This window comes from Entelurus aequoreus, linkage group LG05 (assembly GCF_033978785.1).
Source record: "Entelurus aequoreus isolate RoL-2023_Sb linkage group LG05, RoL_Eaeq_v1.1, whole genome shotgun sequence".
Lineage (NCBI taxonomy): Eukaryota > Metazoa > Chordata > Actinopteri > Syngnathiformes > Syngnathidae > Entelurus > Entelurus aequoreus.
In genome coordinates this window covers 52785846-52810947 of record NC_084735.1, presented here as the reverse complement: position 1 = coordinate 52810947, position 25102 = coordinate 52785846, and the positions used below count along the sequence as shown (strand labels likewise).

General features: G+C 37.8%; 1 protein-coding gene across 5 annotated transcripts in view; it reads left to right on the top strand.

Moving 5' to 3' along the window:
• Positions 1-25102, top strand: part of dscama (Down syndrome cell adhesion molecule a) — a 304891-nt gene that overhangs the window by 51816 nt on the left and 227973 nt on the right. For all 5 annotated transcript variants that reach the window (XM_062048353.1, XM_062048352.1, XM_062048351.1 and 2 more), the window contains exons 2-3: positions 6865-7182; positions 9525-9674. In XM_062048353.1, the coding sequence (XP_061904337.1) occupies positions 6865-7182; positions 9525-9674 (468 nt within the window). The remainder of the gene's footprint in view (positions 1-6864; positions 7183-9524; positions 9675-25102) is intronic.

Here is a 25102-nt window from a genome sequence, read left to right as displayed (position 1 = left end):
AGTTAGTAAATACTTTTACAGAGAGCCAAGTACCACGTGCGAAAACAGCGTGTGCAAACTATTAAATAGCGTGTACTATTATGCGTGTTGCGTGCTGTCTACTAAGACTGCGTGTGCAATTAAAAAGTGGCATTGACCGCCTTATTTAAATGAGGATTTTTCATGTACTATACTGGGCATCACCACGAACACTCATTTACTGCACGTTTATATACCGGTAATCATACTACTACTTGTGGCGTTTTGCTGTGTTTTCAAACAAGCAGAAGACATCCACCACTTTTTCTGGGCATTTTAGAAGCAGTCATGCAGTGGATCTACATTGACATCCCTCTTTTAAATTTTTTTTTTTTTACCGCTTAAGGTGCATATAAGACAGGCTGCACTACTGTGCTCAGAAAATGCATACTTCAAGAAGATTTTATCATAGGATATATGTTAGCAATATATATTCTATGTGAAGAAACAAACGTCATTAAAAAATATTAAATTTCACCAAAACGAGTCAATTCGATTAGTTTTAATCAGCCCCTTAACCCTGTAAAACCCCTTGTTGTAAAATTACAACGTTACCTTTAACCATCCTAAAAAACAATCTGTTATATATATATATATTTTTTACCACATTTACATAGTCATTGGGTCCTACTGTTCAATCTCACAAGGTTATTGGATCGTACATTTGTTTATAAGTCACGCCTTCTGGCCATGAACTCACACAACCTCTCAAGGTTTCCTTCGAACAAAATGTATTTGTTTCATTGGACTGTATTCATCAGATTCAAGTAATTAAAATGTCTTTTAAATTGTTTTTGTTTTTTATTACAAAGTCTAGAGCATATGTAGTAATTGTGGAACAGATGCATCAAATTTCATTTAGAGCTTGTTATATAATTGTTGCAATTATACAACACTGGGTGAATGTGGTAGTCAAATAGCTGGCTTGTTGCAGTGGGCTCAAACAGGTTGTATTCCCTCCACTACATCACTGGCTGAAGTATTTTCTCTATACATGGATAGTATACATTCTACAGATGTTTTACAGACTGTTTTTAGGACTTACACCACCAATGAAAGTCTTTATGACCGATGTCATGAAAAGAAAAAAAGAGGGGGAAAAAGCGTTTTTTGAGAGTTTTATCTTGTATCATATTTTTTATATTTGTAATAAATGACTTCATAAAAATATAACTACTGTGTGATTATTATTAATGGTATATACCGTTATGGGGATAAGTAAGCAATCAACCCTGCAAATGAACCCTTAGTTGTTCAGACAACGTGAGTACAAATACAGAAATTCTGCTCCCATCAAAGCCCAATGTTGCAATATTACATTTCTCTAAAAACATACATAAACATGTTTTTTAACTCTTCAATTTCTGCATCAAATGCCTCCTACAACAACATCTGAAAGGTCAAATATTTTTTTTTAGGTTTTTCTATATTTGGGTTTTACAGGGTTAAGTCGGGGGTCAGCAACCCGTGGCTCTTTAGTGCCACCCGAGTGGCTCCCTGGAGCATTTTTTAAAAATGATTGAAAATGGAAAAATACACTCCTTAATGAGAGTATTTGGTGAAAATCGTTTTGTCCTACTAATTTCGGCGGTTCTTGAACTCACCATAGTATGGGCTGTGACGCAACAGTTTGCTTACTTGTAAAATCTTCCACTCCTTCTTTGTCTCATTTTGTCCACCAAAAGTTTTATACTGTGCGTGAATGCACAGAGGTGCACTTTGTTGATGTTATTGACTTGTTGGAGTGCTAATCTGGCATATTTGGTCAGTGCATGACTGCAAGCTAACCAATGCTAACATGCTACTTAGGCAAGCTGTATGTACACATTGCATCAATATGCCTCATTTGTAGGTATATTTGATCTCATTTAATATCCTTTACTTTTATCCTCTTTGTATATAATTTAGTTGTGCATGTTTCATGACACATTATCTGTATGTAATATTGGCTGCATTTCAGATAGTTGTTTGTGTGCCATGTTGTTCCAGACCACAGCAAACATTAGCAACATTTCTGTCAACGAAGAGTTGCTTAAGCTGGGGAAACATAGTCATTTTGATAGTAGGCTATTATAGCTAATTTAGACACTTACTGTACGTCATGTGTTGCCTTCATAATAAGATTTAATTTTTTTGCGGCTCCAGACAGATTTGTTTTTTGTATTTTTGGTCCAATATGGCTCTTTCAACGTTTTGGGTTGCCGACCCCTGCCTTAAGTCATCCAGCAGCTATGAAATTTTAAAAGGATGTTGCTAATTACATGATATGTGTAGTATTTTTAATTTCTGACCATCCATATATGTTGAAACGTTCGCGTAGGACGGAGGATTCTTTGTCCATCATGTGTCTTTGCAGTGCCGTCTCTCACAGCCGTGTGCACAACTGTGTCAGTTTGCACGTCCTTTTCAAACATGCTTAATAAAACTAAAAATAGTGCTCCCAAAAACCAGTGATGAGTGTTGACAAATGCCATTGTGGGTGTTCCATAATATATTTGCACTTTCTCCTCCCATAGTATTGTTGGCGTTTTGATGGTCAGCATGTATTTTACCTATTAATGAAGACAAGAGTCGCAAAATTGATTGCACGCGTTATTCTGCTCACTTAACAGACACAATCCACTTTGCACACGTTTAGTAGATCAGCTTTGCATGTGCTATCGAGTTTGCACGTGTTTTAGTACACGCAAACCTTTAGTAAATAAGGTCCCTCAGTGTGGCCAATGGTCTCCAAATAACACCTGGTTCTTTCTCCGGAAAAAAAACATTGTAAAATATTCAGTTTGGGTTGCATCATTGTCAAATTTTAAATTGTATTAGCAAGAGCTTTTTATACAGATTTTTATAGTCAGATCTGCATAGCTACTTGGGACCCTACAAATAAACAGATCTCCTTGGCAACTTTTCCCCCCTCAAAGAAACTAAAACACTAAACATGGTAAATATTGCATAGTTTGCTTTGGCTCTGGTGAAAATTATTTTTAAACTATTTTAGAAGGCTTTGTTCAGTTTACTTAAGTATTTGTCGTCTGACACCTCAGTGTCTCAAACAGTACGTGTATTTAAGGCAATAACCTTTCAAGTTGGCCACACTGTTGACCTATGCCAGGGGTCGGCAACCCAAAATGTTGAAAGAGCCATATTGGAACAAAAATACAAAAACAAATTTGTCTGGAGCCCGCAAAAAAATAAAAGCCATATTACATACAGATAGTGTGTCATGAGATATAAATTGAATTATGTGGACTTAAAGGACCTCAAATATACCTATAAATGTGGTCCTAATGATGCAATATGTACATATCGTTAGCCTAAATAGCATTTTAGCATCAATTAGCTTGCAGTCATGCAGTGACTTTTACCATGAATTGATTTACGTGGCTTAAACAAGTTGAAAAACGTATTCGGGTGTTACCATTTAGTGGTCAATTGTACAGAATATGTACTGTACTGTGCAAGCTACTAATAAAAGTTTCAATCAATCAATCAATCAATCAATCAATCAATGACCAAATATGTCTGATTAGCACTCCACACAAGTCAATAACATCAACAAAACTCACTTTTGTGCATTCATGCACAAAGTTAAATGTTTGGTGGACAAAATGAGACAGAAAAAGAAGTGGCATAAAACACGTCCTAGAAAGTCGGAGTAAGTTATATATGTAAACAAACTACGGTGAGTTCAAGAACCGCCAAAATTAGTAGGACAAAACGGCGTTCGCTAAATACTCGAATCAGTGAAGCATGTTTAATATAAACAGTGTGCTTTATGACAATTAGGGAGGTTTGTGTCATGTTTGTCCTCCTACAGAAACTATACTAAAACAAAAAATATATATTTTTCCCCTCATCTTTTTCCATTTTTCATACATTTTTGAAAATGCTCCAGAGAGCCACTAGGGTGGCGCTAAAGAGCCGCATGCGGCTCTAGAGCCGCGGGTTGCCGACCCCCGACCTATGCTGACCAATGTCATGGCTCCTCTGCTTGTTTTCCGCCATGTCTTACTTAAGATACAGCAATGTTGTAGCTGTCAACAAATGCAACCATTGACTTTTCAACACCAGCAGGCTGGGCCCTCTTGAGTGCACTATGTGTGAAGTGAGGAGCAGCTCCAAATGTGCTGAAACATGTGTTCGCCCCGGTGTTTGTTTGTCGTAACAGTTTGAGCGACCGGCAGGTTGCAGTGGCCTGCTATTTGAGCATGCTCATTAGGAATTTATGAAGCGCTAAAATGTTTGGTCTCCAGGGAGTGGGGATTGGCAGCTGTCGCACAAGCAGGCACGCAGCAAGACGGCCTGATGGCAGGAGTAGAGAAACTACACCAATGCATAGTCTAGTAATGATACCTCAAATTTAGATTGTTTGAGTTATACTATAGCAAAGTAACCCACAGCAATCCAGAACTATTTTAAAAACACTGGTGGTGGGTTTAGCACATTTTAATTGGTGATTCAAAGCATGCATACGGTAACAGGACATTTTATAACTTTGACAAAAGAAAACTGGAAAAAAAAATGCCCACTGCAGAGGACACTTGTGATGACGGACACGTGCATGTTTGTATGGACGGGTGTAGCTTTGGGACGTCTTCAGGTCAGCCATTCAGTACAGTGGCCTGGAAGTGCAAAACACTTTTACATGTCATAAGGCAAATTACTTTTATTTTTATTTTTTGTTTTTTTAATTTTTTTGTCCTGTCCAGCTACTCAGGCAAATCATATTGTTGATGTAGATGCCCATATCGGCTGTACAAATTTACGTTACAAAAAAAAGTGTGGGATACTTCTCTTGTTGCCTTATTTGTATTTCACTTTATTAAATTGATTTATATTATTATTTGGTGCAGCCGGGCCGGAGCAGGAGGGGATAGAAAGAGGAAAAAAAGTAAGACAGAGGGGGAAATTGCAGGGACTAGAGCAGGATAAGACAGAGAGACAACAACAACAGCAAACACAAAAATAACAACAACAACAACAACAACAACAACATCAGCAAATGTGATATGTACATATATGATTTTAAAAGTGATAGCAAAGAAGTAGTTAGTGAAATAAATATTGATAATACAGAAATGACAATGAGCATTATTGCACTATTAATGGAGCAATAGAAATAGCACTATTCATAATGAATAATAATCATTACCTCTATTATCAACAATACAATTGTTTGAAATGCAACAATACATATATGTAATGATAACTTGAAATACAAAAGAAAGCAGATAAATGGAGGGGAAGAAAGAGAAGTCAACGATATTTACCTTGTAGATTGTTATAGTAACAATAAGTTAAGCTTTGTCAGTGTGCCATGTGTTACGTTAATATATGTTTGATGAAACCTTTATTATATTTGCTTAGCCATAGCAGGACCCCAACGCAAAGCAAATAATAGATAATAATAATAATAATAACAAAAAGCGCATTCAAAAAGGAGTGAGAGAAAATACCTAAGGATGCACAAATAAGGTGTGGAGAAACAAAAATCGCAAACAAAATGTGTGGAGAGTTAACAGATACCACTGCCACAGGAATTGAGAAGCGTGAGTGGAGCCAAAGCAGAGGAGATGAACACTACTGGAAGGGTGCATCATCAGGAATATACTGGCGCCAAGTGAATGTGACTGGAGAGCTTAAGTAGTCAGGAGAAAATTAATATCAGGTGTGCGTGCAGGTGGCTTTGCCCCGTGGCAACAAAAATAAGACAGGCAGTAGCAGCAAATCTGCCAGGTCTCATGACCCATACTTTGTGTGTTTAAAAGTAGTTTTTCTAGATATAACCTGTGTGCTGGCAGAATAATAAAGATGATTTTAGTAGCAAATATAAACTGCCCGTGTCAAATAAGAAAATAAAATGATCACTATCTGCTTAAACAAATGTGTTCATATGTGACACATACACATTGTATTCATCCACACTGATTTGATGTCATTAGAATGATTGATTATGTAACGTATCTTTTGTTGTTCTGGTTTGTGTAACTAAGTTGTTTTCCCTTTTGTTATTTTAGTTTGTGGAATTGTTTTTTTTAATTTTTTTGTCCTGTCTAACTAATCAAGCAAATCATATAGTTGATGTTGATGCCCATATTTGCTGTACAGATTTACTTTACAAAAGAGAAGTGAGGGATACTTCTCTTGTTGCCTTATTTGTATCTGACTTTATTAATATGATTTATTTTATTGTTTGGTGCAGCCGGATGGGAGCAGGAGTGTAAAGAAAGAGGAAAACAAGGAAGACAGAGGGGGAAATTGCAGGGACAAGAGGGGGATACGACAGAGAGACAACAACAACAACAACAGAACAGCATAAGAAAATAAGATATGTACAAATATGATACAAAAAGTGATAGCAAAGAAGCAGTTAGTGAAGTAAATATTAATAACACAGAAATGACAATGAACATTATTGCACTACAAATGGAGCAATAAAATACCAATAGCACTATTGATAATGAATAATAACAATAATTACCTCTATTGTCAACAATACATTTGTCTCAAATGCAACAATACATATATGTAATGATAACTTGAAATACAAAAGAAAGCAGATAAATGGAAGGGAAGAAAGAGAAGTGCACTGTATTTGTGTGTAAGTTGTATTGTTTTTTGTTATTTTGGTTTGTGTAATTGTAAGTTTTTTTGTCTCTTGGTTTTTGTAATTTTAATTTGTTTCATGAAATGTAAAAGTGTTTTGCTCTTTATCTTCTTTATCTCCATGAACTCACAAGTAGGCACAGAGACAAGAAAATAAAGAAAAGTGAGCACCGCTGAAGGACGACAGTTTCAAAATGTTCCTGAAGGCTTTCTGACATATTGCTTTTTTATTTTGTTTTGCAGTTCTCTGTGAAGATCTACGTTCCAGCTTGTATTTTGTCAATGCATCTGTGCAAGAGGTAGTGTTTGCCAGCACCACAGGGACGTCGGTGCCCTGCCCCGCCGCAGGCGTGCCACCTGTCTCACTGCGCTGGTACCTGGCCACCGGTGAGGAGATCTATGATGTGCCAGGGATTCGCCATGTGCACTCCAATGGCACCCTCCAGATCTTCCACATCCCTCCTTCCAGCTTCAGCAAACTCATCCACGACAGCACCTACTATTGCACAGCGGAGAACCACTCAGGGAGAATCAGGAGCCAAGATGTCCACATTAAGGCTGGTCAGTACCTCCACACTTAAACTTTAGTAACTGTGGCATACCAGGTGTTGAACGACCCTACAGTATAAATGGTGAGATCTAATAAAAACCCTGTTTTATTTGTGTGTAATTCCGAGTTGACGACATATTTTATGGTCCGTCCTATTACTCATCACACTTAATAGTAGGAATAATAGTAATAATTAGTTACCTTTGGGTAACATATACAATACAAAACCTTTAAAATATGACATACGTACATATTTATTCATACTACAGTTTTATTGGAACATTCAACAACATGGGTATCTTCAAAATTAATGTGATCCGATTTTTTGTAGTTTTTTGTAATTGTTCCTTAATTTTCTAATTAAATTTATTGTATTATTGATAAATAGCTATAAGGGATGCAAAGTGTTGTGTTGGGATGTATATCATAAACTAAAAGTATGACTAGGGATAACTAGGGTAACTTTTACATTTGAACCGCAATGGATAAATGTTAATTTGGTAAACAATAATATCAATGTTAATTTAAAACATTGTATGCTCGTAAAACACTTCAAACCTTTAGCATTACAGTATGTGGAATTAAATTATGGAATGGATTAACCAAAAAAAATCAAACAAAGCACCAATATGATTCAGTTTAGATAGATGGATAGTACTTTATTGATTTTTTGAGTTTAAAAGACTTCAAACTACAAATGTTCACAAAGTACACAGAACAAGAATTATGATGAACATGTTGAATCCTTTTTTTTTTTTTTTTCTCGAGATAAAGATTATGTTTGTATTTAATATGTGTTTACTTACTATGGTATATTATGTATTTATTATTCATTTATTCACTGTTCTGTTACAGAGAACAAGGAAATGGGATAAAATTGCTATGGTATGAAAAGGGGTAGGATTAAATAAACTGAGCTTCTTCCTACTCCTTTTCGGACGTGCCGTAATGAAACAACTGGAAATATGTGATGCAGTACATTGTGTCGTATGCATGTTCGAAATTATATGAAACTGAACTGAACTGAACTGAACTGAAATGTTATGTAACATTTAACAGTGCGTTGTCCAGTTGTAATATCTTATTTTCCTTCACTTCCGAGTAGGGCTGCAACTAACAACTAATTTGATAATTGATTAATCTGTCGATTATTACTTCGATTAATCGATTGATAATCGGATACAAGAGACAAACTACATTTCTATCCTTTCCAGTATTTTATTGAAAAAAAACAGCATACTGGCACCATACTTATTTTGATTATTGTTTCTCAGCTGTTTGTAAACGTTGCAGTTTATAATAAAGGTTTATAAAAAAAAAAATATTAAAAAAAAGTAGCCTCAGCGCATGCGCATAGCATAGATCCAACGAATCGATGACTAAATTAATCGCCAACTATTTTTATAATCGATGTTAATCGATTTAATCGATTAGTTGTTGCAGCCCTACTTCCGAGTCTCATTTGCAAATATGCATTCATTTCAGTTTGTCCTAGGTGTGTTGCTGTAGTTACGTAGTTGTCTCTACCATTAAGTTGAAGGTGCCAGTCTTGTCATTTGTTGAGGTCTAAAAAGTGTTTATACTGTACGTATTATATTTATTACACTCCAGTGGCCTAGTGGTTAGAGTGTCTGCCCTGAGATCGGTAGGTTGTGAGTTCAAACCCTGGCCGAGTCATACCAAAGACTATAAAAATGGGACCCATTACCTCCCTGCTTGACACTCAGCATCAAGGGTTGGAATTGGGGGTTAAATCACCAAAAATGATTCCCGGGTGCGGCCACCGCTGCTGCCCACTGCTCCCCTCACCTCCCAGGGGGTGAACAAGGGGATGGGTCAAATGCAGAAGACAAATTTCACCACACCTAGTGTGTGTGTGACAATCATTGGTACTTTAACTTTAACTTTAAAGTGCATATTAGTTGTATTTTTGATTGCCAAATTTGGAGGTGTTCAAATTGCCATATAAAATCGTTAATATGCTAATCAGTGGCATGCATACGGCATATCCAATGTAAAATAGCATCGAGCTAGCACATTTTGAAAAGTGAAGCCTTACTTTTGAGCACTTTCTATCAGGCATGCTTACTTTTCTGGCAAGGACAATTGCATCATTACCTAGAGGCAGTCCGCTGCAAATATGCCTGTTTGACCGCCATATTCAAAATGTCCATGCATGTTACACTCCTAGAAATGACACAAGAAAATGTGAAAAAGCTATAAGACGGCGGATGCTGAGATAATAAATATATATTTCCTCCAATTAGCTCTAATTTCACAGTTCAACAAACACATTTGCATGATGAAGAAGAATGCAGCAATATTTTAAAAACATTTGTTTCTCCCCTACCAGTCCTACGAGAACCCTACACTGTTCGGGTGGAGGACCAAAAAGCCATGAGAAGCAATGTGGCGGTCTTCAAGTGCATTATACCTGCCTCAGTGGAGGCTTACATCACTGTTGTGTCCTGGGAGAAAGACACAATGTCAATCAACGCTGAAAGTAAGTCACGTTTGATCCTGCGACTCTACAGTGGTTGTCAATACACAAAAAAACAAAGCTAATCAAAAGTAAGCCCCAAGTCTGACTTATTAGGTCATTCCACTGGATCAATGCCATTTTTTTGTTGTGACGTTCTCAAAACAATTTTTTATTTCTGTCCTATTTTGAACACTAAATCTGATATTTCACACATTAAAGTACTCAAAAAAGTGTATAGGCCTATTTTAGGCACTTTTTATTCCATAATTGACAAGGTTCCTCAGCTAAAGATGACTCGTTTAGCCGGATTGAAAGTAAGTGAGTTTTTCGCATCAAATTAGCACATATACCGCAATTTCCGGACTATAAGCCGCACCTGACTATAAGCCGCACCAGCTAAATTTAGGGGAAAATACAGATTGCTCCATATATAAGCCGCACCCGACTATAAGCCGCAGGGTTTTGATGTGTAATTACCGTAGTATATAGGGGTTCCTGCTACCACGGAGGGGATTGTCGGGACAGAGATGACTGTTTGGGAACGCAAAGCGTCCCATTTATTAACAATAAATCTTTCAATCATTCAATCAAACTTTCACATATTTGACATGGCGAACAGCATTCGTGCAGAGTACAAATAATACAACGGTGCAAAGTAATACAAAGTGCTCGCCTGTACGTTATCAAAATAACCATCCTACCGGTATATGAAAAGTCAGTCTTTAATCATTGTGTCATCGTCTTCCTCCTGCGTACTAAAACCACCGAAATCCTCTTTGTCGGTGTCGGAGAAGAACAGGCCGTAAGTAAGCCACACCGTTGTATAAGCCGCAGGGACCAGAACGAGGGGAAAAAGTAGCGGCTTATAGTCCGGAAATTACGGTATTAGGAATGAAATGGTATTAAAATCAGACGGTACAATATTGGTATTAATGCCACGGTACGAGAATATAGTGGTATCAATCAATCAATCAATCAATGTTTATTTATATAGCCCTAAATCACAAGTGTCTCAAAGGGCTGCACAAGCCACAACGACATCCGCGGAACAGAGCCCACATACGGGCAAGAAAAATTCACCCCAGTGGGACGTCGGTGTGAATGACTATGAGAAACCTTGGAGAGGACCACATATGTGGGTAACCCCCCCCCCCCCCCCCCCCCCCCCCCCTCTCTAGGGGAGACCAAAAGCAATGAATGTCGAGTGATATGTCCAAAAATGCCATATTGTGTAAAATGAAGTGGCAGGAATGTTTAGGATAAACTCACCTACTGTAACTGAACATTAGTTGTCAAATGTTGTAATCATATTTATTACTACAAACATGTATTTTGAAGTGCAAAGAAAGTGCAGGGACATCTACTGTTTCAAGCAAGTATTAAAAAAACTTAAAGTTGAGTGTCTTTAAAGTGACAATGGAAAGATATACAACAATAATGTGCAACATTTATTTTCTGCGAAGCAGTGTCCTCTCCAGTGGACATTTTGTTTGTATCTTGATCATGCTAGAAAACTTAACTAAACATGTACATTTTTATAATGTAAATACCTCACAAATTGATGTTTACCTTTGCTGGCTTCAAATATCTCTCCTGGGTGACAGTTTATGAGGGGGCGACTTGTCCAGGGTGTACCCTGCCTTCCGCCCGAGCTGGCTAGGCTCCACTCCTTGAAAACGCTGGAGACGAAAGTGCCGTACTTTGCTTTGCAGAACGCAGACTTTCTTAGCTTTGCCAAATGGGTTATGTATTTGCCAGAGTTTGTTTGTGTGGTGTTTAGCAGCATAACTCAAACAGTTATGGAAGGATTTTGATGACATTTTCAGGAAATGTCCAAAAATATTTGTGTCCTATCTAACACGAGTACGAACACACTTCACTTCTTGCTTACAGCGTTCCAAGCCCCCACCTTGCTGGTCCCGCGCTGCTCAAAGGATTGTGGGAGATGTAGTTTATTTTCAGACACGGCCAACGCTTTAGCAGCGGGAAAAAAACTACATTCATCGGCAGTATTGTGAAGACTATGTGAAGACTATCTACAATATCCCTAAAATACATGTAATATAGCTACGTAGCATTCATGCTAATAGCATGTTAACTCTAAGCACATTGAAATTATTGAATCAAAACTGTATTTTAAGAACAAACAAATAACATCAACATTAATTTAGGTAATAGGAATGGACGATGCTGAGATTTGAACCCCCTAGTCATAGTTGAAATATATAAAACAATTAATGAGTGAACTCACTTTTGGCCTTCCCATGGCCTACAGAGGATGTGAAACATGCAACTTCCCGTGGACAATGTGAGAGGGGTTAGTGTGTTAGGGTAACAGGACTGAGTAAAATGTCAGGGAAATGACTCAAATGTGAATAGTAACAAAATAGTCTTTTAATTAAAAACAATCTTAAAGTGTACTTGTAATAAGGGGTGAATATGCTGTTTCTTAAGGATATCAATATAATATAGCATTGTAAAAAAAAAAATACAAAAAAATTATGAATAGGGACAGTCAAAAAATCGTATTTTTCTAGAGTTCAAGGTAGTTAAAAATGTTATGTTTATTGAAAACGTAACAACAATAATGTGCCGAATAAAAATGTTTATTGTTTTTTGATCTTGAGTTTATATATTTTATTTTCTGGGTATGACAATGGCATCGATTCCGTGGAATAACCCAATTGACAAACTGACTGGAGAAAAGGATTACAGTGGATGGGAGATTGTAGACTTTTGTGTTAACAGATGACGGAAGTTGTTTAATGGAGTTTACCCGAAGTCCTTTCAAATCTTGCATGTGTGTTGATTATATCTATTTACAAAGTGTACAAATTGGTTTGTAATATTGAGGAGTTGGTTTATTGCAAAATCCTGCACATTTTTAAACTTTGCATTGTGCTTGTTGTGTTTTCGCGGTCAACAGAACTTATTGTAGCTTTTGCAGAACTTAGTAGCCAGGCGGCATTGTGTACGTCTGTGTTTTTTAAGTCAGTCTGACCCAACGACAGCGAGGTCTCGCTCCGTTTCCTCTGCCGGTCTTCCCACGAGCACACAGGCCGCCAGCCGTGTCACTTAGTCTCACTGTATTGACCCACTTCTCCGGCTGATAGGAAGCACTGTGGCACTCCAATCATTCAAATCACTTAAATGGAACACTCGCCCATGTGATTGTTTCGCAGCCCTTGGGGGAAAATTCACTTTATGTGGGGCATTTAACAAACTCAATATACAAGAGTTAATGTCATTTTGTTTTGGGTGGAGGGTAAATGCTTTTGATAGACATTGTGTTATTGTTGCTGTTTTTGGTAATGTTTCACATTGGTTTCACATTGAAACCAAAAGCAAGCTCACAATTGTCTATACATGGATTTCCATTAGTTTGGTGATGAACAGGTAAAACTGGCTTTGCATGTTTGATTTTAAAGCATTTTTACCTCAAAGGAACCCATTGGTGATTAAAGTCAAATGCCTGTAGCTGGCTATACCACAGACTTACATTTTTTTTAAATACTACTAATTAATGTCAAAGATGATACAGATATGCTCATGTGCTTGGTATAAGGGATGGTCAGATCCAATACTAAGTATTAGGGATGTAACGGTATCAAATTTCACGGTACAATATTGTCAAGGTATTATGGCCATGGTACGATAGCGTTGTGATATACATCCAAAAGAAAAAGACTTAAAAATGTTATAGTGTGTAAAATGAAGAGGTAGGAATATTTAGGGTAATCACACTTACTGTAATTGAACACAAACATAATGCTAAAATGCTCTAATGATATTTATCAATACAAACATAATTTTTAAAGTGCACATAATTGTGCAGGAACATCCACTGTTTCAAGCAAATATATATATTAAAAAAAACTTAGTTGTGTGTTTTTAAAGTGACAATGTAAACATCCAGTGTAAAACAATAATGTTCACTTTAGTGTCTTTCAAATTTGACTTTCTAAGAAACAGTGTCCTCCCCAATGGACGTGTTTATATCAGTCTGGAAAATGCTGTTAGTTCGAAAAAATTACCTTTTTTGGTGATTACCTCGGTGCTGTGCGACGCGACCGGCTGGCTCTGTGTCGCTTTGGAAACGCTAAAGACTAAAGTATTGCTTTGCAGAGCACAGACTTTCTTACCTCTGCCAAAGAGGTTATGTTTTCGCCAGGGTTTGTTTGTCTGTTTGTTAGCAATATATACCAAATAGTTATGGATAGTTTTTAATGACATTATTCAGGAAATGTCCAAAAAAACAATTCCTCTCATTGACTATGAACACACTTCACTTCCTGTTTACGACGTTCCCACGCCCCCACCTTGGTTGCCCCGTGCTGTACAGAGGATTCTGGGATATGTAGTTTATTTTCATACTCGGCCAACGCTAAAGCGCCGAAAAAAACTACACACCAAGTTTTTGTTTGATACCGTCAGGCGTCACGGTATTATTATGCAGACTTTGAAACCGAAATACTGCGGTATCTACAATACCGTTACACCAATACTAAGTAGTGCGTAAGGCTCACAATACGAAGGCCCTGGGTTTGATCCCGGGCTCGGGGTCTTTCTGTGTGGAGTTTGCATGTTCTCTCCGTGACTGCGTTGGTTCTTTCCAGGTATTCCGGCTTCCTCCCACCTCCAAAGACATGCACCTGAGTATAGATTGATTGGCAACACTAAATTGGCCCTAGTATGTGAATGTGAGTGTGAATGTTGTCTGTCTATCTGTGTTGGCCCTATGATGAGGTGGCGACTTGTCCGCTTATTCAGATGGATAGATATACATAAATTAAAGATGCATCAATAATCGATTTTTCGAATCGTAGCTTTTGAATTGTAACCATAATCAAATCGTGAGTTCCCCAAAGATTCCAACCTCTATTAATAACTGGAAAAACACTCCAGTGTTCACCTCCGCTAGGTCCTATCTCCAAATTGTAAAACAATCCTGAAAGAAAAAAAAAAGATTGATCAAACCCAAAATGTAATCACTTGTTCGTTATCCCATTTCTGACACTTCCTGAAAGTGTCATCAAAATCCACCAATAACTTTTTCAGCTATGTTGCTAACTAACTAACAAACTAAACAAAACCAAACCTACAATTAATCGAAGGAAGAATGAAACTGCCATGTCCGTTTGTGTTTGTCTTGTTAGTCTGTTGCTTCCAGCCAGGCTGCAAGAGGCTCTTGCCAGTAAGGATGTGAATCTCACAATAACTCACAAATCAATTGGTAATGATTTGATTTAGAATCGATTCTCGATTCAACACAATTCTCGTAATATATTATTTGGTAAATAAATTATTTATGAAACCTTTAAAAAACAGGTTACAGTTTAGCTCCTCTTGGCTGCTGACATATGACGTAAACGCGCGGCGAGTAATCATGAAGACGGCCTAAAAAATTTTTTTTTTAATAGATTCTGGAATACTTTTGAATCGATCGTAACAAATATTGATTGCGAACCGAATATGATATTTTTCCCGGCACTCCACATACATTAGTTTAAATATGGCTGAGGACACGCATTATTGTGGGTTTACTGCACGTCATCTTCATTCCTAAAGGAAAATCTAATCTGCGGTAGTGAATTCTTCTGCCATTTTTAAGTATGTATTCTTTTTGAGTCGTCAGCTGGAAGCGTTTCTCTTTCTCTGACATGAGTGTGTGACTGTTATGATTTTGCTTACTAGTTTTGATGACCTGCCTTATCTTGCCTCTGATTGGCCAGTCTGCAATATTTCGCCCTAACCTTAGCCAATTGTGACTCACCATACGAACACCAACCAATCATCAAGGATTTTCTCCATATGTATGGATGTTCTCATTCATCCAGGTCATTGTATTTTCTCCATATTTTTTGGGGGGTCTTGAATTTGCAGTCCATTTTCTCTCTTTGTAGCTTGTAGCTTTTTTGTAAGGTACCGAGCTACATGGGTCTAAAACAGTGGTTCTTAACCTTGTTGGAGGTACCGAACCCCACCAGTTTCATATGGGCATTCACTGAACCCTTCTTTAGTGAAAAATAATAATTTTTTTTTTTTTTCCAATTCCAGACAAAGTTATATGTTTTTTTTACTGATGCACAAAATTAACCGTGCATGAACATCACCTTGTTCAAAGAACAAAACCAACCCAGTGCATGAACTCACAACAAATTACACACCTGCAAATCAGATGGAAAATTAGAGGGAACATTGTTTGGGGGTATCCATGATACGCCGATAGGGAGAAGTTTTTATTTACACGATTAGTCGGGTGTGTCTTGACCTCTGCGGTGGAGGCTCCGCCGAACCCCTGAGCCCGACTCACCGAACCCCTAGGGTTCAATCGAACCCAGGTTAAGAACCACTGGTCTAAATGTAGCTAAGCTACAGGAAAAGCTACTTGTTAAAAAAGTAGCTAAGCTACCGCCAAGCTACTGGAAATGTAGTTAAGCTACACAGCTTTGCTAGATGTAGCTTGTTACTGCCTATCTGCCAGCTAACTAACTAACTAATTAACTAACTACGTAACTAACTAACTAACTAACCAACCAACAAACTCCATACATCCCGATCGATAATTATTGAAACAGTAACATTCAGTGTCTTATTAGCATTTAATTGCACAAAGGCATCATGTCAGGCTTTTGATAGCAATTTTAAGGCTAAAAGCCTGATATAAATATTTTATTAGCTTGTTTTATATGAAAAAAGAGCAAAAAGTTGAGATTTTAATATTTAACAACCTATTAAGGCATGAGCTTAGAAAAATAAGCTTTTGGAAATGAGCTTACCTGACACACTGAGGAAGCCATATCTTGGGACAGTCACATGACTGTCACATGACAAACACTCCCAAATGTTTCCTATACTTCACTTGGTGACTTGATGAGTTCAAGTCACGCACAGAACTGTAAAGGACACATTTTAGCGCATTCATGACACGTGTAACCGAGGATTTTAATGGGTGAAAACATTGTTGAACAGTTAGCCTATGAGAATATAAAAACATTTCCACTGAATTTGTATGCATCTTTGGGGAGACAAAGGAAAAGTTGGCACTCCGCAAGACAAAGCGTAAAGCCGTGTAAACGCTGTCAGAAAAATCAAGCAGCCACCAATCCACCGCTCTTCTACGTACTAAATAATGGATGATGGAACCCTATGAGTTCGTGAGCAAATGGTCCTTATTCATGTCTCGGTGCGTGCATCCAACCGTTCTCATCTTAGTCCGCACACATTTTAAGTGCTTTTTGGATCCCTGTTTGTGAGTCCGACCTCAACAATGTCCCAACCCTTCTTAGGTCAATTCTGAATCATTTGAATTAATCCAATAATCAACACGTCAATGGAAAATAACAGCTATTTTAATTGTTTTTCTCTCATTGATATACATAAATAACATGCAGTTTGGAAGATGTACCTGGATCTTTGGCATTTGACCGTTTGGAGTTGTTGCATGACACAAAGTGAAAATAAAAACAGTTACATTGTGCTTATTTTTTGTTAGTAAGATAATTTTTTTATTAGCTTGTGGTCTTTTATTGTTTAATTTATGTTTTCTACAATGGTCTTGTACTAAGCAAATCCCACAGCAGTGTAGATAATCAACCCTATCATTTAAACAAATTTGACAAACATATTTTGCCCGAATGCAGCTGGTATAGGCTCCAGCACCCCCCGCGACTCCGAGAGGGACAAGCGGTAGAAAATGGATGGATGGATGGATTTGTTCATCAGAGGTCAAATGTCAACACAGGGGAAATCTGTATTGGTTGAATGAATTCATGTTGTGGTGTTTGCAGGGCATGCAATGAGGCCTTCAGATGCAGTGACTTACATTTACAGCTTAAATTCAAGTATTTGTCGCATTAAATTGTAATAATGTATTCCCATCAGTCAATTATCTTTTGGATGCACTGCTTCCAGTACATGTATGTCAGTTTCTTTTTGTACGATTAGATTTCAGCGTCTGTGTTGCCATGTCAATGTAATCTGCTCAGGGCCTTAACAATCAAGAGTGCTGGCCCAATGTCACTTAAACTACTGCATCATACCAATGGGGCTGTTTATTTAACCAATTAGATTTCAGATTGGCCTCTAGGGCCACCATCCTCTGATTGGTTGATCAGAGCAAAGAAGAAATGTACTCTTTGTTGTACACTCATCAAAATCTATTTTCAGGTCATTGTTAGGAGAGGTCAGCCAACCAAAAGCTAATTAGTAGGGATGGGCGATATGGCCTGAAATCTATATTGCGATCTATTTTGTAAGCTCTCGCGATAATGATATATATCACAATATAGCACAGGGGTTAGTGCGTGTGCCTCACAATAAGAAGGTCCTGGGTTTGATCCCCCGGCTCGAGGTCTTTATGTGCGGAGTTTGCATGTTCTCCCGAATCCGGGTATTCCGGATTCCTCCCACCTCCAAAGACATGCACCCAGGGATAGGTCAATTAGCAACACTAAATTGACCCTAGTGTGTGAATGTGAGTGTGAATGTTGTCTATCTGTGGCGACTTGTCCAGGGTGTACCCCGCCTTCCGCCCGAATGCAGCTGGGATAGGCTCCAGCACCCCCAAAATTCCGAGAGGGAAAATCGGTCGAAAATTGATGGATGGATGGATATTGTTTGCCAAGTAAAATTTATAATACAATCTTTTCAAAACATGTTACAAATGCTCCTAATTTAGCTGCTGGCATAATTTAATTGCTATTTTACTGTAAATATCTGGTTACTTATATATAGTAACATGTTCTATCTACACTTCTGCTGAAATGTAATAAACACGTATTCTGTTTGGATATTTTACATTAGTTTTGGGTGATATTACAAATTTGGGTATATATCCAACAGGGGCAATATTGGTCACAATAATGATTACTTATTTGATCACAACTGTAATCAGACAAAAACACAAGATGTGCAACAATGTTGATTATTATTTAAATCATTTCTTTATTCTTTTTAATTACGGTACATACATTCATAAAACAGTCATTGATTGATTGATTCAGACTTTTAATAGTAGATTGCACAGTACAGTACATATTCCGTACAATTGACCACTAAATGGTAACACCCGAATAAGTTTTTCAACTTGTTTAAGTCGGGGTCCACGTTAATCAATTCTTGGTAAATAGTCAATGTCATGGTCAATAGTGCACAATAACAAGAAAAGCAAAAACTACTATTGGCTCTCAATTCTTGAGTTTGTAAAAAAAAAATTACGAAAACGAAAAAACAATCGATCTGATCACTGTAATATAGACCATATATACTTGGCATCATTACTGTCGATATGTTTATCAATTTGCCCACCCCTGTTTACATTCAAGAGCTGTAGCTTAGCGGTTAGCTATGCTTTTTTGTATCTCTCTATGGTGTGTAGTGTAGCATATGTACTTATTCCCTGTCCTCTAGTCCTCCAGTGGAAATGGAACTTCTAATGGAGGTGAGGAATACTGCTTTAGAAGATGCCATGTAGAGGGACATTGTGTTGACAACGCCTTGGTTCGCTAGTTGCTGTCAAATTTACAATTCACATACGATTTTCACAATACAACAATCGTTTATAGTAGTTAAAGACAGCATAAGTCCATTCCCGACTGTTAATAATAAAAAGGTTAGTGTTATTCATACCTACCATTGTTCTCTTTTTGACTAATTTCACTTGATCAAACCTCTTCTAACGTTCCACACTCCAAAAAGACAAAAGTATGTTTGATTCCTGCTGATATCGTATCGATATGGGCCAATTCTTAAGGTTACAATACCGGTATTGTGTAGGAAGTGAAGAAGTTGTATCAAGACACACGCAACTAATACACTGTGGTTGTTCTGTGACGACTACTACTTCTTTTATTTTTAATCACAAATACAAACGTGTTGCAAATATCAGCATGAGTGTCATAGCATAATGGGAGCAATTCTCTGCAAAACCTGCCAAAAATCTGCTAAAGTTCAAGGACTAAGTGTGACTGTAATAGACTTAGTGGTTTCTGGACACAAGAATGTGAACACTTTCATTGTATGAAGCTGGCCAGACAGGATTGAATGAACTGTGTAGGTTTTGATAACAAATTTCAACTCATGCATGAAACCTATTTGCGCTGCAGATATTATACTTATTATACGTATTCACACATTCTGTCAATAACGTATTCGATAAAAATAATTGGGGTCATTCCACCGAAGTTTTTTATTTGCTTGTTGTAACGCTCAAAATAAACTTCATTTTTAAACCTTTTTTCTCCGCAATCTGATAAAAACACATATTGCGCTACTTTAAATGTGCACTGGGATAGGCTCCAGTAGATTTAAAGGTGCACTGGGATAGGCTCCAGTAGATTTATGCTGCTTTAACATCTGCTGACTGAAGCCTCGCTTTTGAAGAATCCTCCATCAAGTCTTTTATTGGGCGCCAAACAATCATCCATGCCACACCCACTTCAAGTCCACTACTTTTTCCAGGCAACATATTTTAGATAAAAGTTTCTATGACAAAGATTATACATTTGAGGAACAGGACTGAAAGTAACATGAGTGAGTTTTTAGCATAGAATTAATAAATACATGAAAAACAACCACATGACATTTATGCTAATAGTATGTTGACATTAGATACTTTGCAGTAATTCAACCAAAAAATGGTATTAAAAAATAAACAAAACATTAAAAAAAATAATTTAGATAACGGGACTGTGTAGCGTTGTTCACCCCACTCAGTCATAGTTGACCATCTTAGGCAACTTTATAACTTTTTTATTGCTTTACCTAAGCTGACGATGACTCATGTGAGTAACAGGACTGAAAGTACCAGGAGTGAGTTTTTAGCATAGAATGTGCAAATACATGAAGCCACATGTTTTTCATGCTTATAGCTAACATGAAAAAAGGTAACAGCACTGTGCTAAGACTGTTTTTTGCATCTAGAACTAGGGATGTAACGATTGCTGGCATAAATGATAAATTGTGGTTAAACCATTTAGTATTACCGTTTCAAATTAAAATGATCATAAAACTGATTGATAACGGCGCATCGATAAAGTCATGGACTGATGACACTGCTCATTTAGTGGAGAAGCAAGCTAGCGCGCTGATCGCTAACTAGCGGCTAGCACCCATAGCACTGCCAATTGCGAGCTAGCTAGCTAAACTTATACAAACACGTTGCTGTCTGAGCAGCTAAGCTATTCAATTGTGCACATTAAACCCACCGATCGAGCTTTTACTTTATTTTTTATTTTGTTCAGATATCTCACTTTGTACTTTTTGAGCACGTTTAACGATTTTGTGAACAATATCGTGATATTATTGATAACCGTGATACTTTTGTTCACAATAATCGTAATATGAAATGCTCATCTCATTATTATTCTTATTGTTATATTTTCTATTTTATTTCCATTTATACCCCTATTATTTAGTATTTACTTTTTAAATTCGATCTCAATTCTGTACACTGCTGATGGAATTTTTATTTTCCTGAGGGAACTCTCCTGAAGGAATCAATAAAATACTATCTATCTATCTTACATCCCTAGTATACCAAAGACTATAAAAATGGGACCCATTGCCTCCCTGCTTGGCACTCAGCATCAAGGGTTGGAATTGGGGGTTACATCACAAAAAATTATCCCCCCCACTGATCAAGGGTGATGGGTCAAATGCAGAGAATAATTTCGCCACACCTAGTGTGTGTGTGACAATCAGTGGTACTTTAACTTTAACTTTTAGTTGTAACCTTTTGCGACATCATGCATGAAAAAAATCTACTGTGATTGTTGCGCAATATTTCTAACAGACTGATAAGTATTCACTATGTACAGTATGTCTTGAAAAATCAGTAGTATTGCTTTAAATATTTTTTTTATATTCTTATAGTTTGCACGTTGATCAAATAAAATCATCTACAACTCAAAGCACTGCTAAACAAGAAGTTGTAGAATTGAAATGTTTCACCATATTAAGGTACAACACAGCAGCAACATTGTAGTAAGAATGGGATAGTGGTCCATATAGTATGCTGACATGACAAAAGAGACACTATGAAGAGCCTGAATGACCACTTCCTTTGTCAGGGTCATGTGATTAAAAGCGATAAAAAGTGGCCTTTGACAGTCAACAAACACGTCTTTCATTAGGGAGATGCTGTTTTTTTTTTTTTAAATGGGTAGACTTGCAGGTTGTTTGCTTCAGGGACGTGTTGCTGTGGAGAGAAGCTCGCTGCGGCTGTTTGCTGCTCCCCGCTCCCCAGGTGCAGCTTTTGCCGCAGTCACTGAGGAGGCCTTGTAGTCGTTTGCCTCAGCCTGATGCTGCCTACTCTACATTCAGCAGCAGAGGGCCAAGAGGGGGCCGACCCCCTCAGCACCACTGCAGACTCACGCACACACACACACACACACACACACACACACACACACACACACACACACACACACACACACACACACACACACACGGGAAACCCCCCCCCCCAAAAAAACAGGCTTTCTTTTCATTCTGCACACGTGCTGAGCATCATTGCCGTCGGCCATCGCACAGATCTATTTTCTCAGTTCTCTGTATTGACGTTGGCACACATAAGCCTTGTTTGGAACAAGCAGCATGTGTTTTTTGTATTTCCATTGTGACGTATTGGAAGATATCGGCTCGCATGTAAGATCTCTGATACAAGCCGTCACTTCTTCAAAGCTGGACAGTCAGTTAACATCTAAATGTCCTCCAATAAGCACAAAAGTTTGGGCTTTTCTCGTATTTTAGTCAAGTCATTTACAAAAGGTAAACGTGGTAGGCTATCGGTGGGTTGGAATCACGTGACCTAGAGCAGTGTTTTTCAACCACACGGCACACTAGATACAGTCTGGTGTGCCGCGGGAGATTATGTAATTTCACCTAATTGGGTTAAAATATTTTTTGCAAACCAGTAATTAATGTGCCGTTGTTGAGTGTCCGTACTGTCTAGAGATCAGAATCAGAATCAGAAATATCGGCAGAGTAACCATGTAATAATCTTCCATATCAGTAGGTGGCAGAAGGTAGCTAACTGCTTTGTATATGTCGGGAACATGGTTTGTTGTCGTGATCACAATATGCGGGAGGCAGCGTGCAGGTAAAAAGGTATCTAACGCTTAAACCAAAAGGCAAGTGCCGCTAAGAAAAGGCATTGAAGCTTAGGGAAGGCTATGCAAAACGAAACTAAAACTGAACTGGCTGTAAAGTAAACAAAAACAGAATGCTGGACGACAGCAAAGACCTACAGTGTGTGGAGCAGACGGCGTCCACAAAGTACACCCCCCCCCCCCCGGTCCGTGGGATACATTTTCAAGTGTTGACCGGTCCGCAGCTACAAAAAGGTTGGGGACCACTGGATTAAAGCACTTGGCTTTCCTGCACAGCAACAACTAAGCTTTTAGTTTCTGTTATGAAAATCGAGAAAGAAAATACGGTGGATTGGACCAACAATTACAGTATTTATTAGTAGGACTTAACATGATGTTAGTTTATTTGCACAACCAGGTCGTCGTAGTTATATTTAGGTATAGCAACCACAAAAGAACGCAAACTAATGCCATCTCTTGTCCTTTTCGTATGTTTAGTTCTGCTCTCACACCCTACTAATATAGTAGAGAATAAACTTGATTGCATCACAGAAAGTTTCTCAAACAAATCAAATGTTCAAACAAACATTTTACAAAGTGATCTCTGCAGACACAAGCGGGGATCACAAGATGATGAAAGTGATATTTTTAGGAGCCATTTCCTTCTACGCACTTTCGTTTTTTCCTGACTTTATTAGGGCTGCAACTAACGATTAATTTGATAATCGATTAATCTGTCGATTATTACTTCGATTAATCGATTAATAATCGGATAAAAGAGACAAACTACATTTCTATCCTTTCCAGTATTTTATTGAAAAAAAACAGCATACTGGCACCATACTTATTTTGATTATTGTTTATCAGCTGTTTGTACATGTTGCAGTTTATAAATAAAGGTTTATTTTATTTAAAAAAATAAAAAATAAAAAATATATAATTTAAAAAAAAAAAAAAAAAAAAAAAAAAAGCCTCTGCGCATGCGCATAGCATAGATCCAACGAATCGATGACTAAATTAATCGGCAACTATTTTTATAATCAATTTTAATCGATTTAATCGATTACTTGTTGCAGCCCTAGACTTTATTACCTTTATGAGCCACTTCTTTCGGGACTATATGAAAGCTCTTTCCTATCATTTCATTTGAACGACTAGACTACCCAAGAAAAGAACAGCAATACAGCATTTTTTGCTCAAACTCTACACTCATTCTCACTTGTTTTAATGCTGCGCTCAAGCTGCTTGATCATTGTGTGAAATTAAGCAGCGAAGAAGAAAAAAGGATGTGACGTCATATGTAACCCTCCTATAGGCTACTAGGAACTAACAGCTGCGCAGCAGCTAAGCACACAATAGCACACAAGCTAAACGTACATAACGTGTCCTTAATTGAACAATATTGCAGTCTGAAGCACTACATTTGTCAATATACGTATACTTACAATATTACTTACACATACAAAGTCTCCAAGGCCGAAACATATTAGAAAGTATTCAGTAACAAACGTGTCCACATCATTCAACTTTAGTATCAGTCAAGAGTGTAAGAATGGAATACTTTGTACAGTATTTCCACTCTGTGGACTAATTTGGTGTGGAGGAGCGATTGCAAAACGTGCACGCGCAAGCATGCGTGTCACGTTTGTGTAGGTTTAATCAGTCAAAATACCCCGGAACACATGCTGTGCACGTGCATGTGTGCACATTAATGTTGATGTAGAGGATCGATCGCAATATATTTGGGGCGGCATGGCGTAATGGGTAGAGCGGCCATGCCAGAAACCTGAGGGTTGCAGGTTCGCTCCCCACCTCTTGACATCCAAATCGCTGCCGTTGTGTCCTTGGGCGGGATACTTCACCCTTGTCCCCGGTGCCGCTCACACTGGTGAATGAATGATGAATGAGTGATATGCGGTGGTCGGAGGGGCCGTAGGCGCAAACTGGCAGCCTCGCTTCCGTCAGTCTACCCCAGGGCAGCTGTGGCTGCAAATGTAGCTTACCACCACCAGGTGTGAATGAATGATGGGTTTCCACTTCTCTGTGAGCGCTTTGAGTATCTAATAATAGAAAAGCGCTATTTAAAATCTAACCCATTATTATTATTATTATATTTGCCTGCGCCAGGTCAAGGCCCACCTAAACTGCCCCCACCAAACCTGGGGAAAACACTGTTTTCATTGTAGTATTTTAAATAAGTTGTCATTTATTATTTATTCCTAATGTTTTAAAATTCACTATATAATGTTTCTGTCAGGTTTTACACCCGTAATCATTTGTCTTTTCTGCATAAGCAATCTAATAATGATTACGCATATTTTGCATGAACAAATTAACACATTTGGTCTGGCCATTTGC